Source organism: Wyeomyia smithii, chromosome 1, assembly GCF_029784165.1.
Source record: "Wyeomyia smithii strain HCP4-BCI-WySm-NY-G18 chromosome 1, ASM2978416v1, whole genome shotgun sequence".
Classification (NCBI taxonomy): Eukaryota; Metazoa; Arthropoda; class Insecta; order Diptera; family Culicidae; genus Wyeomyia; species Wyeomyia smithii.
In genome coordinates this window covers 179,297,708-179,313,321 of record NC_073694.1, presented here as the reverse complement: position 1 = coordinate 179,313,321, position 15,614 = coordinate 179,297,708, and the positions used below count along the sequence as shown (strand labels likewise).

Sequence of the window (15,614 nt, the reverse complement as noted above, 5' to 3'; positions counted from 1 at the left end):
TGAAGAACGAACGATCGCGTTTCCATCTTGTCGGCCAGTGAGGGACTGCTGCACAGATAGCTGTGAAATAAGCTCGAAAATTGGAAATTTTTCTGCTTGAATTGTGATAAAAATAGTGAAATTGCATGCATTTGAAGTTGAAGTTGCTTTTTCACTAGTTAGCATGACGCAAAATTGATGGTTCATCAGTTTTTTCTGCAATTTTATTTCGGTCGCAGGTGAACGGAAAAGCTGCATCAGCGAAAAATAGTTCGTCTGTGTGTGTGAGACCAGCGTCGTCATAACGGCAGAAGCAAGAGCAACTCTCCAATGACTGTCGGTTCCACGTTTGCTTGGTAGGAGTTTTATTTTTTCGATTGCTGCCGGTGTCTGAGTTTGATACCACGTAAAATAATTGCGTTAGTGCGAGTTGATTTGATAAAGATATTTCTATCATTGCCCTGGTAGCTACGCGTGTTAGTGGAGAAACAGTGAATAAAGTGGCATGTCCTTTCCGACAAGACCTCCGCCGGCACTTGTGCCAGCGGGGTTGCCTTTCGCCATGGCACCACCAATAATGCCAGTAAGTACTCTATTAACATGAGCAGGTAGAATATAAGTTTTTTATGTATAAATTGAAAATGCCAACAGCCTATCATACCGGGTGGAATGCCACCGATGAGCCAACCTCCGCCGGGAGCACGGCCCGCTTTCCGGGGGCCTCCGCCCACGATTGGATCTCGCCCGCAGATGTATAACAACATGAATAATCATCACGACATGGCACATCGAGGGGGAGGTGTGCAAGTTCCAAATCCAGCCCCGACTTACGATGGACCGGTGATTACCGTATTCATCGGAAATATCAGCGATAAGGCCCCGGACCCGATGATCAAGAAAATTCTTGCTTCCTGTGGCACAGTTATCAATTGGAAGCGCGTATCTACATTCGGCTTTTGCGAGTATGAGTAAGTCACTAGTTCGAAGTCATTTTTTTGCTGTGGTTACATATTTACTTTTGCGTTTTTAGTGGTGCAGTCGCTGGAGCTCGTGCAGTTCGGCTGTTGCACGATTTGGAAATTGATGGTAAAAAGTTAGTAGCCAAGGTGGATGCGAAAAACAAAGCCCTTTTGGATGATTACAAGGGTGACGAAACGGGAAAGGGTGATGAGAAGTATGAACGAAGGTGTGATGACGAGTCGGTCGACTTGATCACCCGGATTCTGGAAGAATTTAGAGCAGATCTATACGGGGATGATCCGCCCGATGATGAGGCTGGCATTCCCAAATCTAAAAAACAACTACAGTCCGTGCACATTGAGGAGGGTAAAAGGGAAATTATAAGTCAGGAGATAGGGAAATTCCGTAAGTACACTGAAGCAGAGGAACTGAAGAAAGAAAAGGAAAAAGAACGGAAAAAAGCTCGCGAAGATAAGAAGCCTGAAGGAGAAAAAAGGAAGTCTGTTTCTCCGAAGAAGGAGAAAGAGAAAGATAAAAAATCTAGGAGGAGGAGCCGCTCACGATCCAGAGACCGTGAGCGAGAACGCGAGCGTGAGCGGGAACGTGAGAAGGAAAGGGAACGGGAACGGGAGAGAGAACGGGAGAACCGCGAACGCATAGAGCGGGAGACTCGGGAGAGAGAAGCCCGCGATCGTGAACGGGAGCGGGAGCGAGAGAGGGAACGAGAACGCGAGCGTGAACTGCAAAATCGCAATCCACGAGACATTCAGAGGGAGAAAGAAATGGAAGAAGAAGCGCGCGATCGAAGGAAGGCGGAGAAGAAGTCCAAAGAAAAAGAAGCCGCCTATCAGGAAAGATTGCGCAATTGGGAGGCCCGCGAAAGACGGAAGACCAAGGATTACGAGAAGGAACGCGAGAAAGAGCGCTGCCGGGAAGAGGAACGGGAGCGGGAGGCGAAACGTTTGAAAGAATTCCTTGAGGACTACGACGACGAACGGGATGATCCTAAATATTATAAGTAAGTGGGCAAAATCCGAGTAAATCTTTGCGTTATTTCTTAACACGAGATTGTGTTGTATCGTGTACTTTTCTTCGATTTTTTTTTGACTCAGCTAATTTGTTTTTCAGGGGTCGTGAATTGCAACGACGATTGGCGGAACGCGTTCGCGAAGCGGACCAAGATTCTAAAGATCGCAACAAGGAGCAGGAAGAGCTCGATGAGCTCAAGAACAAGATATTCTCCGGCGAGTACGACAACCCGACACTAGAGTTTGAAAAGGTAATTTTGCCCTTTACAATATTGTGTAAGCGTTACTGATATCGGATTACTAAAAAAAATCTCAGGCCAAGAAACAGCGCGAGGACATGTACCGACCTAAGATCTTGATTGATGTTAACTTAGAGCAATCGCAGCAGCGGGAGCGCGAGCTAGAGCGTGAACGCCAACGTGAGCTGGAAAGACAGCGGGACAAGGAACGTGTGAGAGCAAACAAGGAGCGCTACGTCCTTGCTCAGGCATCCCGTGAGCTGGCAGCAATCGACGCTGAGCCTATCGAATCGGATTCCAGTGGGCATGATGATAATAATGTTGGATCGCCAGATTTAGAACCTGCGATTAATAACAATAACCATCACCTGGGAAATAACGTAATGCTACACCAATCGCAGCATGCCGGATCGGAAACACGGGATTCTTTCGGTTTTGGTTCGGCTCCTGTCGCTGTGATAGGCGGTGGTCCGATGGGTATGGAAGATGAAAACTCTCGTCATTCAATGCGCTCGAATTCCAATACCATGGTGATGCAAAGTCCTGGTGGGAATAGCAACAGCGGTATGAATTCACTTCCGGAGAAACCACAGCCGATTGCTCCCACAATTAGTCTTAGCTTGAACGCTAATGCTAAAAAGAAGAAGTTCGAAATTAAAGACGTTTTCAACAGCATGGAAGACGACGGCGAAGAATCCAATGGGCCTAGAAAGAGAAAATTAGTTCCGCTGGGTAAGTTGGCACGAAAAGTTGATTTTTTTCTGACTTTCTTTTTACAATGCTTTCAATTGTAGACGAAGAGAGCAAAGCCCAAATGGCGGCAGCGGCAGCTGGTCAGACTGGTTCGTCGCAGCACTCGAACTCCAAGGGCTCTTCCAAGAGTAAAGGCGCCGAAGATGCTTCCGGCACTAGCGGCGGTCGATCTAGTCGAGATACCATCAAATCACAGGAAGAAAAACGACGACATATTAAAAGTATTATCGATAGAATCCCCACGGAGAAGAACGATTTGTTCAACTATCCACTGGATTGGAATGAAATCGATGCAACGATCGAAAAGAAGATTCGTCCGTGGATAAACAAGAAAATAATCGAATACATTGGGGAGCCGGAACCGACGTTGGTTGATTTTATCTGTTCGAAAGTACTGGCCGGAAGCACTCCGCAGGGAATTTTAGACGACGTTATGATGGTACGTACGGACGGTGTGCCCTCCAACTTTTTTTTTCACATGATCACGTTTTTCTCTGTCAGGTTTTGGACGAGGAAGCTGAGGTATTTGTGGTGAAAATGTGGCGCCTGTTAATCTATGAAGTCGAGGCGAAAAAGGTTGGACTAACGAAGTAAGCTGGGCAGTTCGTGGGAGTTACAGGTATATACCGACGAATTTAGTTAGGTTTCAACTGTTGCGAGAGTTAGCTCAGTTTGTTAATGACGAGTGTTTGAAGGCTTCTCTTTATTAATTCCTATATAATATTGCCTACTTCTACTAGAAATCAAAATATCGCAGCAGTGTTTGTGCTTTGCGTAAATTCGGATCGTTGATCGTTGCTGTCACATTTATCGACAACATTTTACACGCAGATTTTGCCAAGTGACATCGCCGCTGTGTGAGGCCAAGCCGCAGAACTACTATCTGAACCACCATCGGAGTTCCCCATTCTCTCATCGAACGTCGACATACATGATAATGAGTGATATGTGAGTAGAAATCAGCTAACCTTATTCAAGTAGAAGATTCCGATTATACACAAATGCAGAACAATTATGTTTATGGTATCGATAACTTGCTAAAAAAATCAGCATAGACAAATGAGCGAAATAAAATCAAGTCACAGTTTAAAAAGTGCTAGTTGTTCTACACTTTCCAGAGAAAATAGTGCCGCTTCTGATCGGTCTCTTTAAAATTTCTAGGAATGAACTTATTTTATTCGATCGTACAAAAATTCCCATCCCAAGAAATGAATATCACTTGCTCCTTCCAGCGCAACACAAAACATCAAAATCAGCTAGCATTGCTCTAATGTGGTTGCTTTTTCCTTTCGGTTCCGTCGTCGACCCCCCGCCAGTCAGTCGATTGATACTGGCCTAGCTTCGAAGGTGCCGAGCGCGCCTTCCCGACGTGTTCCCGCCTCACCGTCGTGGCTGTCGTCATCGTGTTGCAGCAGGACGGTAAGTACTCGCAAACGTCAATTTTGTTCGTGTTTTCCTTGTGGCTAATGTATGTAAAACATGTTTCAACGCGAAGCATAAGGTGAGCCCCGAGTTTCGATTCACCGTCACTGATCAATTTGGGAGGCCGTGCTCTGACTAACGAAAAACTCTCAAATACTTCCCCCTGCAGGCGTGCTGCTGCGCGAAATCTATTGCTCGGAGATTTGACCTTCCGGTTTTGTTGGATGCTGCCCGAGAAACCGAATGTTACACGTGAGTATATGCCAAACACATTATGAAGTTGAAGAGTTTTTCAAGAAAAAAAAAAAACTAAACAAATGGAATTTGTTGAGGATTAAGAGATTGATTTTATTTTCTTTCGCAGTGTTTTTCAGTTTTTGGCAGTGTTTGCCTAATTTACGTCATCTGACTGCTGCTAGATTTAGATGTGCGAAACTTGCCGTTGGTGCTCTAGTTCCGTGAGGAAGTTACTCCCGTATGTAGATAGAATAATTATTTACTTTTAAAATGTTGGATAAATTATCCGCTGTTGCAACTGGTATCATAAAGCAGGAAAGGGTAATGTTAGTGTACATCCTTATAGGATTCGGTTTACTTATCTGAATAGACATAAAGAAGTGAAACAAAAGAGTAGGAATTAATAGGCTGGTCTCAGCATTTTTTTAATTCTGTTGGAAGTTTGGTAATCTTTTTGCTTTCTTGTTTCTACATTATGCGTAAAACTTGTTCTTCATCACCAACATTTTGTGGTGATACTCCACCAATGGTTAAATCTGTACTGTATTGTACGTTAGGTGAATAGCATTTCCAGCTCAAAACGTTGGAAAATGCCATTTTTATCGACTATTGTGAATTGCAAAGAATTTTGAATGTAATTTTTTGATTGTTACTACGGGAGATTGAACTCCCACATTTGATTATTTTCTGTAAGAAAAAGAAAGGTCCGTGCCGCACAAATGCAGGGACTACGAATAGTATAACAAATTGTTGGGGCTATAAAACATATATAGTTCAGAAATTCAACTTTTCTCTTATATTATAACTTTATGATACCAACCCTACCATAACATACTGCACAATTGTACAGAATGATGGTAGCCGTTGTAATTTCAGCTTTCCCGCCGTGAGGGCATTTCAATTTACCTTTTCAGTACAAAGGACACCAAACACAATTTGTTATGAAGCCACACGAACACTTATGATTTTGCCAAAAAAATTTGGGAGGTTTTTAAGCTTATCTTAGAGCGTTAACTATCTCGAGATTCGGGGACTACGGCAGGTATGACAAATTGTTTCTACTATAAGTCATATAGATAGATGAAGAAAAAAAATAAGTCATATAGGGTTCAAAAATTTAACTCTTCCTAACATTTGCACTTCCTTTATATGATAACTTTATAATACCAACCACTACACTGCCTATAATCGCATACCAGTCCTATATAGATTTTTTACGTTTTTGAGTTAAGTATCAGAATCCATCTATTTCTTGCTTTACTATCGATTAAGGAAACAAAAAAGTATGTTTTATCTGGAAAAAGTCAGTGAAAAATATAAGGTCAAATTGTCCCATCTTAAAAATAATCGCATATCAGTCCCACCAAATATTTTGCCTAAGTATGGCCACATTTTTTTCTTCAATCCATATAACAAATATTTGGTACTGTTCTTCAAGCTTCTTGCTTTTAAAAAATCATCAAATAATTACTTAATGCAAGGTTGTTTCAAATAAATTTCACACAAAAGGTAATTTTAAATAGACACTGAAACTGCAACTTTTTCTGAAACTTTGTTCCCGAAAGGTTATTGGTTTCTCCAATCAGAAGAATGATAGCCTTGAGCAATGCTGCTTTCTGTGAGGAGTTTATTTCCTGTGGATGATCAGCCCACTTCAAATGATCATCCAAGTTGAAGTTGTCAAAACTCAGAAGAAATCTTAGCTTAAAACAGCTTGCACCTCTTTTCATCGCCGTCGTCTTCCGTCAAGTCACTGTTGTAATGAAATTGGAAACTTCCGTTTCTCAATACCACTTTTCCAATATGCTAAATGCACGGTCTAATTCGGAATAATTTTATTCAGCACGTATTGCGAAACACTGAAGACGTAAGAAAGGAAAATATTCAGTAGCTTATCCAAGACTTCAACCTTATATTTTGCTTTTTCAACGATGACCTTAAAGCCGGGGAAAGTAGAGGAAGGACGTCTCCGCCATTCTCTATGTAGCATATTCGGAAGCTGTCTGCGGCTATAAATGTCTGCCCATTCTCAAAATACTTGAGAAAAATATGACTACTCCTACACCGTGCGGTTGAAAGTGAGACTGGTATGCGATTATTTTGCTACTCGATGGCCTAAATAATCGCATATCAGTCTCTTCCTTATTTTTCATTGTATTTTTCGCGGAAAAAGCAATTCTTTAATGAAGAAGTTATGATTTAAGTCTATTTCATTACATTATGTCGAAAAACCCACCCTAAATAGGTGAAATACCCAAAACAAGAAAAATATCTTCTAGCGATGTTTTCTCAACTCGATGATTTTCCAGATGGGACTGATATGCGATTATAGGCAGTACACAGTTGTATAGAATTGCAGTGCCACCTGTGATCCTTGCTTTCCCCCCGTGAGGGCATCTCAAATTGACTTTTCATTACAAAGGATAGAAAACTGAACAGCCTTCATAACGACTACACAAACACTTGTGATTTTGCCAAAACTTTTTGGGATATTTTTAAGCTTATCTTGGGTTGTAAACTATCCCGGGATTCGGGGATTTGTTGTGCATATGTCATATGTGATCCCGAAATTTAACTTTTCCTAACTTTCGTACTTCAGTTATGTAATAACTTTATAATACCAACCACTACACAGTTGTATAGAAATGTAGTGCCGCTGTGATTTCTGCTCTCCCACCGTGAGAGTATCTCAAATTGACTTTTCGGCACAAAGAATAGCAAAACACAATTGGTTGTGAAAGCCTCACAAACACTCGTGATTTTACCAAAACTTTTTGGAAGGTTTTTAAAGCTTTACATAGTGCGTGGGGTATCCCGGGATTCAGGGACTACGGCCGGTATGACAGATTGTTGCGAATATAAAACTTTCTAACATTTGCACTTCATTCCTATGATAATTTTATAATACCAACCACTACTCATAGTTATATAGAATTGTAGTGCCGCTGTGATGCCTGCTTTCCCACCGTGAGGACATCTCAAATTGACTTTTAGGTACAAAGGATAAAAAAACTCAACACTCTTCATAATGACTGCACAAACACTTGTGATTTTGCCAAAATATTTTGGGAGGTTTTTGAGCTTATTTTAGAGTATGAGTTCAGAAATTTAACTTTTCTTATATTCGTACTCCGAGGCTTCTTTAATAACTTTATACTACCAATTACATACCACAAACTAATAATTTTGCCAAAACTTTTTGGGAGAATTTTAAGCTTAGATCTTGGATTGTAAACTATCCCGGGATTCGGGGACTTGTTGTGTATATGTCATATATGATCCAAAAATTTAACTTTTCCTAACTTTCGCACTTCAAATATGTTATAACTTCATAATACCATCCAATACACAGTTGTATAGAAATGTAGTGCCGCTGTGATTTCTGCTCTCCCACCGTGAGAGTATCTCAAATTGACTTTTCAGCACAAAGAATAGCAAACACAATTTGTTATGAAAGTCGCACGAGCACTTGTAACTTTGCCAAAACTTTCAGAAAGGTTTTTGAAGCTTATCTTAGAGTATAAGTTCAGAAATTTAACTTTTCCTAACATTCGCACTTTGAGCTTTTTTTCTCATTATCACTCTATTATAATACCAATTTCTGCACACATACTATTATGCATTAAGTTGAAAATTGGAGTTTTCGACTAGCGACATTCGGTTTTTGTCTCATACCGTACAAACCGAATGTCGCTAGTCGACAACTCCAATTTTCAACTTAATGCATAATAATCAATTGTATAGAATGCTAGTGTCGCTGTGATTTCTGCTTTCCCACCGTGAGGGCATCTCAAATAAACTTTTCAGCACAAAAGATAGCAAACACAGTTTGTTATTAAAGCCACACAAACACTTGTGATTTTGCCAAAAAAATTTGGGAAGTTTTTAGAGTTTATCTGAGAACGTTAACTATTTCGGGATTCAGGGACTACGGCCGGTATGACAAATTGTTGTGGCTCATAACAACTCAACTGTTGTCAACTTTTCATAACACTAGTAATCCGATGAAACCAATACCAACTACACAGTTTTCCTACCGCGAAGGTTTTCTCCAATAAACTATCCAGTACAAAGGATAACAAGTATATTTTGTTATGCAAGCCGCACAAACACTTGTGGTTTTACCAAAATTTTTTGGGAGGTTTTTGAAGCTTGTTTGTGAGCCTAAATTATCCCGGGACTCGGGGTCTACGAATGGTACGACGATTTGTTGCGGCTGTAAGTCATGGAGGGTACAAAAATTTAACTTTTCGCACTAAATCCATATGATAACTTTATAATACCAACTACTACACAATTGTATAGAATGGTAGTACCGCTGTGATTACAAATCCCCAAACACTTGTAATTTTACCAAAATTTTCTGGAAGGTTTTTAAAGTTTATCTTAGAGCGAAAATTATCCCGGGCTTGGGGGTAGCCCTGATATGTTTTTTTTCTCCTAGGAAATTTGCCATTATTTAGTATTTAAAAACGTATATTTTAAGAGGCAAATAGGTTCCGTTTTTCGATGCGACGCCACCTTTTATAATTTTTTCAGTGTCTCTGATTGCTACGATCAGGATTTTACCTATGTAACAGAAAATCATTACCAACATCACAGTAGTACTTACACCAACAAGACACATCGAGAACCTCAAATTTCTTGGGCAGGAGCTTCTGGGAGTATCCGAGTTGTTTGTGGTGAATGTTCTTACCGCCGCTTTGGATAAGGAGACACGAGAGCATTCGGAATCTACATTAGACCATGGCGTGCTACCTACGTATACAGGTACGATTGTGTGCTTAAAAAATCGGTGTCTTGTCCTCGAGAAAAGGCTGCTTACCCGGGCTCTAAATGATGACTCTATGTGCCGAGAGATTATCAAGGGGTCTTTGGTAACCAGTCTAACTGTGTTAGCTGCAAGGAAACACACAACCTCCAGATTAGACTCTTGATTTCTCTTGTGCTTCGTCTCTAACTGGTCATCTGCTACGGTGGGGTTTTGATAGTCTGCAAGTGAATCATAGAGCTCTTTAACCCACTTGCAAGCTTGAGTTGCAGAGATTGTAAGTGATCTGTCCATCCTCTCTACAGTGTGGCTAGCCCCGCTTCCATTAGTCCCGGGAGCCCAGAATTTCCTCGAGGCTTCAGTAGGGAAGGGGTCTGTTTTGGTTAGAGCAACATTTACATCGGTACCAATTAGAGATCCAGGAATGAGGTAATTCTCTCCTTCAATCTTGGGACAGCTCATCATCCCGTGGAAGGTTTTGTAGACCTTTTCTTCGTCGATAAGTTACCTTGCGTACCACCTGAGGAAAACTTTGGCATGACTGCATGCTCCTGATAGGTCGGTTCTCACGTATTTGGGAAGCTTTTCGAGGAGCTTATTATAACGCTCCTCACTCCAGTCGGTCGAGTTTGCCACTGATGCAACTGTGAACATCCCATCATCCAATTCGGAAATGTCATCAATGTTCTTAGAGGTAGACATTTTGAATTATGGAGATTGTCGGTTGAAGAATATGTATTATTTCACAATTATCTGTGAGGAAAATTGCAACTTACGGCCTTTAAAATGCTGGAGCCTCAACTCCCGTAATAGGCAAACTTACCTAGTCAAACTTATTCTTATAAAACCACATCAAGAGGTTAAATCCATGAGCGGAAGCAACCGCCTTAAATAATATTTTTTCGGGAAGGGACAGTGAAATATCACTGTAAATGTATCGGCCAGTTCAGCTAATGTCTCAAAATCGAATGCAGCACTGCTGCGTTTATTGAACTAACGGAAGCTCAACTGCTCCGATCGGTTAACGAACGTATGTTATGCTACGCCGGCCACGACCAAAAGGCGCTACTACTTGGGACGGAAAAGGGATAGTGATGTTCGTTTTGTCTAGAGACCGCGGGTTCTACTGCATCTCTACGAGTATCACAGGATAGGATTTGTCATAATATAAAAAATGCACAGCCCTGGTAGCTTTTTGGTAAATGATACTATACGTTACGCGAAACTAAACTTCAAATATCACGAAGTTTATTGTGCGCCTCTCCTTAAGTGGGCCACTCGTCAGACTAACCCAATCTATGCGAAAACTCGAGAGACCTCCGGAAAACCCCCATCAGGAAACGTCCCATCCAGCCAATCCACATCAAAATCACGAAAATCAATTATAAGTTCCGATCCAATGTTAAGAGAAATTGAGTCAATCTGAGGAGTGGTCCACACTATACGCACTACTTTAATTTTCAAAACTGTATATGGGCAATTTGACAAGTGGTCCACCTTATGAAAGAGGTCCACTGCAGGTTAATTTACCCTATAAATGATTCTCGTGATCCCGATGAAAACCAGCCGTATATATATATTGCCCGATAATCTAGCGAGTGGTCCACTATAGGAAAGGGGTTCACCATTGGTTAACTTACCCTACAACGCATATACGTGGTAACAACAAATAATTCAATTGACAAAATGCCTGAATAATGATTTTTAAGTTTATGGTCAATATTTAAATCTTGTCTAGCAAATGCAAATGCAATTTTCAAGAACATTGCATCTAGGGTAAATTTACATACAGTGGACCTATAGCGGATCACCCGGCAGACCAACTCAATCCCTCTTAACACCAAACCGGAACTTACAAATTCTCTCGTGACTCTGAGCAGACCGGCCGGATAAGATCCTCCCAATGAAAACCCCTGAAAAGTCCCCCGAGCCACCGCACAAACAAAGTCAATCTCCGGTTCACTATAGGAGAGAAGTCCAACAAAGGTTTATTCACCCTATAACACTAATAAACACAGGTTTTGCCGAAGAGCTAAAACTGGAAAAACTACATATCATAGCTTTTCAACCATTCCTGTGAATTTTGGTGCTTTTGGTGCTCCTAGAAAAGATAACTTTTTCAGGAATTTGAATGAGTTTTCTCGTAAGCCAACGTAGAAGCGACGAACCCGACGAGCAATTACTCTGCTCCCAACTGACGCACTTCTAACCAAAATAGGAGAACCAAAATTCATTTTTGTTGACCAGTGCAATTGACATTAAAAAACATTCGAAACTGAAAATAAGCTCAGACAAAAATCTGAACAATTTGCACAAATCCCGATGAATTCACGTAACCATGAGAGGACTCGGGTCTAAATTTCAACACTAAACAAAAAAAATTAAACTGAAAACTGCCTTTCGTAGTTCATTAACTCTTGAAAAAAGGAAATAAAATAAACTGTGTCAATTGTGTCAAAACCACGAAAAAATATATAATTTTTTTTTATACACACAGTGTTGAGGAGTAACAAAACAACCGCTGCAGACCACGGAGGCGTAGTACTCTATTTGCTATTCCAGCCATTTTGTCGATTGATGTTCACGGCATCACTTTAACTTTTACTTCTGCTGATGCAACATTTTTTACGTTACATCAGTGAAGCTTAAATTTCAATTATCTCTGTGTTCGGTATCTTGGTATCAAAATATCCGCACATATTTCAAACTGCTACGCAACAGAAGTTATTTTTAAAAACGCCGCCTGTATATAACATTCCTGAGATCGATTGTTGGAATTGATTTTTTCCACGATCTGGTAAAATCTATTTGTCAGTTTTTGAATAAAGCTTATCTTACTTGCCTCTTTCATCTCATCCATGCTCTGTAGTTTTTATTTTGGCCGTGTTTCGTGCGAGAAAATAGAATAGGCTGGAAACGTTGGTAAGAATTGTTACAATGGTTTATCACTCTACAACATTTAAGTTCTAAAAACATTTCCGAAAAACAATCGGAGCTTGAGTTCATAAAAAATCTGGATAAAACTGGGAAATATACAAAAAACTGGAAAATTTTGGGATTAAACTGTTTGACTGGATCACTTAAAAATCACTATCGTTTGCCTCATCTTTGATTTTTCTACGGATGGTTTTGAAAATTAATTGATAGTGGAACGTGTCTCGGAGGTCATCATATAACTCCAAGATATCTTCCACGTCTAAAATCCATTGCGACAGATTTCTCGCGTTGCCACGGAAATTTGGCAAGTCGGTAACAATTGTCGGTATTAGACCGCGATCATGGAAACGAATGGTCGGGTCGATAGCAAACCGAGGAGACGGTGCTGGTGTTGATGGTGCCGGTTCCATTCTGAGCGATAGACGTTGAAAATAGCCTTCTAACGCCTCAATTTTAAATTGTTGGAACTAAAAGTTCACTTTCTTAGAAATAATTTGTTAACTGAATCACTAGGGGTGAATGTTTAATTGATTTTTTTAGTAGCACACTCGCGCACTTCTGTGATATTTCAGGTTTTCGCTTACCACTGGTGGGGGCTAGCACCTCTGAATTAGTATGGATTATTTTTCAAAAACTAACAGCAGGCAGTTTTCTATTATTCTAGATCCTTAGTCCTATTTGGGTTTTTTCGGGTTGACGGTTCTCTCCTGGTGAACGTTTTCGCCTCCTAAGCCGCAAGTCGTCGGAGTTGATCCTCGATGGCGCTGGGTCCGGACTTAGAAAAAAATGCAGATGGGACTGACTTGCGGTTACCGGCAGTAAAGTCCTATCAATTTAGAAGGTTCGAAAAATTCTTTCATAATAGTTGTCAGAATTTTTTTCAGTAAATCGGGTTCCTTTGATTGTAATTTTTCTATTACCTGGAATAATATGCTTTGCAGTCTAAAAGCGTTTAGAGGTACCATATTCGAAATGATGTACCTAATGGCTCTCGTCGTCTTCGCCTGAATGTTGAGCCGGGGTAAGAGATTTGCAATCTGTTGAGTGCGTCTGCCAGTTATATCTTAAACATTGAAATTTAGGTTTTTAAAAAAACTAAGAATGAAAAACGGACTATTCAACCTCGACTCCAGTCTAAGGTATTTCGTAGTCGTGTTCTTCTAGGTAAGACTTCCAGCGTTTTAGTTTGGCGTTTATATTTTTCGCGGATAGTGAAAATGTGAGTGGTTGATGATCTGTTATAATTTTTTATTTTTGTCCGCAAATATAAGTTCTAAATACTTCCAAAGCCTAGTAAATTGCAAGTAATTCTTTTTCTGTTGCGGAATAATTTTCCTCTGCCCTATTAAATGTGCGTGAGGCAAAATGGATGGGTTTGTCCCGACCAAGCTCTCCTTGGCTCATTATTGCGCCAATAGTGTAGTTTGATGCATCGGTGGTTATTTGCAGTCTGAGTACTTTCTAGCGTGATGAATTTGATTACCTCTCTTGAATCGGGATTCTTATCTCCCCTTAAGAGATTTCGAAAAGGTTTCGCTAACTTAACGAAATCTTTAACGAATCTTCTATAATATCCGATTTAACCTACAAATCCTCTAAGTTTCTTAATATTTTCAGGTTCAGGCCATTTTTTGATGACTTCTACTTTTTTGGGGGTTTTGATTATGTTAATCCAAATCTTTTTCAAATACTACTACATCATCAATGTGAGGGTAGCATTTTTTCGATGTGCTCTCGTTAAATATCGTCGATCGTTCATATTTGGTTTAAAAATTTAACTTATCGTTACTTTCGCACTTCATTTATATTATAACTTTATAATACCAACTACTACGCAAGTGTACAGAATAGTAATGCCGCTGTGCTCTCCCACCGTGAGAGCATCTCAAATAAACTCTTCAATACCAAGAGTAAAAAGCACAATCTATTATAAAGGCCCCACAAGCACTTGTAACTTTACCAAAACTTTTCGGGAGATTTTTAAAGCTTATCTTGGAACGTAAACTACCCCGGGACTCGGGGTCTACGAACGATATGACGAATTTGTGTGGCTATGAGAAATACAACTTTTTCTTACATTCGCACTTTGAGACTTCTTTCATATGAGAACTTTAAAATACCAACTACTACACAATTGTAGCGAATGCTAGTGCCGCTGTAATTTCTTATTTATAAAGCTATAAGTAAATATTGCTAAGTGTGTTGAAAAATGCCTATTATTCATACACGCGCAGCTACTATTTCAGAACCTGTATGTGAGAACGGAATGTCGCGATTTATTCCTTATTCGAGAAAAATGCAAGTTAAGATATCACCGGGGTGTGATACTTTTTTAAAAGTGAACCGAATGACTCGGGAGTCCAAAGTAAACTGATTTATTCAAATTGTTTCTACTTAATTCTACCTGTCTATGGAATTGCCTGATGCTAACTCAGCGATCGCACAGAGGTACGATCGCGCTATTGAACGCTAAAAATAAATTTCTCTAGCATGCCACGCAGCCTTCTTGCTGCGAGTGATAATTCAAAGCAAAGCAAAAGGAAAAATGTTTAAGATAGGGGTACTGGGGGTAAGCCCGGCCCCCTAAGGAAAATGATTCTTTAGTAGGACTTGATGGCAGATATTGTTATATTTCCTTCACAGAATCATTGCCCAGATTGTTTTTTACAAGATATGAAAGTTTTCAGTACTTTCAAACTGTTATTTTACAAGGAACAGTGAAGTTTTGAACCTAAGATAAAAACGACGTTTAGCAATCAGTGCGGGTGAAACCGGTACCCCTTGGGGGTAACACCGGCACCTAAGTTTGTTCATGAAATAACTCGAATTAACTGAACCAATTTGAATTCGGAAACCGCCGAATGAGAGATCTTACATTTCTGTATGTTACTGTTGAGTTTGGTTGTTGTCGGTTAGCTGGTTCTGGGCAGATTGCCGGAACTAGTTCCGGTGAACATTATGTATAAACAATGAAAGAATTTGATACTCGGCAAGCCTATCATGTGGCACTTTAAATCATATCAATAACTATTTTCATCGAAGCCATGATCACCTTGATCACACCAAAGCATATTCCGAATACCACCGGGAAAGCGGTCGTTTTTGTGACTTGATTCATTACATTTGACACCTCTAATAACCCTTGGAATCATTCATAAATCACAGAAGAGCTTAAGTGCATGATGCTAAGTCGATTTATCAATTCATTTAGCAGTGAATTACCGGTAATAGTTGAAAAATATGTGTCAGTAACATCCAACTAACCTCAGACAATGTCGGGCTTACCCC

At 40.2% G+C, this 15,614-nt stretch overlaps 1 protein-coding gene across 10 annotated transcripts; it reads left to right on the top strand.

The window, feature by feature from the left end:
• Nucleotides 1-5,022, top strand: LOC129717540 (RNA-binding protein 25). 10 transcript variants are annotated; one of them, XR_008726695.1, is made up of 11 exons: nt 1-562; nt 631-947; nt 1,010-1,957; nt 2,068-2,218; nt 2,284-2,938; nt 3,001-3,398; nt 3,461-3,578; nt 3,791-3,907; nt 4,276-4,378; nt 4,551-4,633; nt 4,746-5,022. XR_008726695.1 is itself a non-coding variant. In XM_055667512.1 (10 exons), exons 3-9 carry the CDS (start codon nt 485-487, stop codon nt 3,551-3,553), a joined length of 2,640 nt encoding a protein of 879 aa, XP_055523487.1. In that variant the 5' UTR covers nt 9-157; nt 219-335; nt 448-484; the 3' UTR covers nt 3,554-3,578; nt 3,700-4,052. The 10 variants fall into 10 exon arrangements, 4 of the variants coding, with proteins under 4 accessions (XP_055523484.1, XP_055523485.1, XP_055523483.1 ...); XR_008726694.1 differs by having other exon boundaries at nt 4,192-4,378; XR_008726692.1 differs by having other exon boundaries at nt 3,700-3,907.
• Nucleotides 5,023-15,614: the final 10,592 nt, after the last annotated feature.

Coding starts and splice junctions, on each gene's coding strand:
- LOC129717540 (XM_055667509.1), top strand. CDS start 485: ATGTCCTTTCCGACAAGACCTCCGCCGGCACTTGTGCCAGCGGGGTTG. Junction 2,219..2,283: donor CGACACTAGAGTTTGAAAAG/GTAATTTTGCCC, acceptor AAAAAATCTCAG/GCCAAGAAACAGCGCGAGGA. Junction 3,399..3,460: donor TTTTAGACGACGTTATGATG/GTACGTACGGAC, acceptor TTTCTCTGTCAG/GTTTTGGACGAGGAAGCTGA.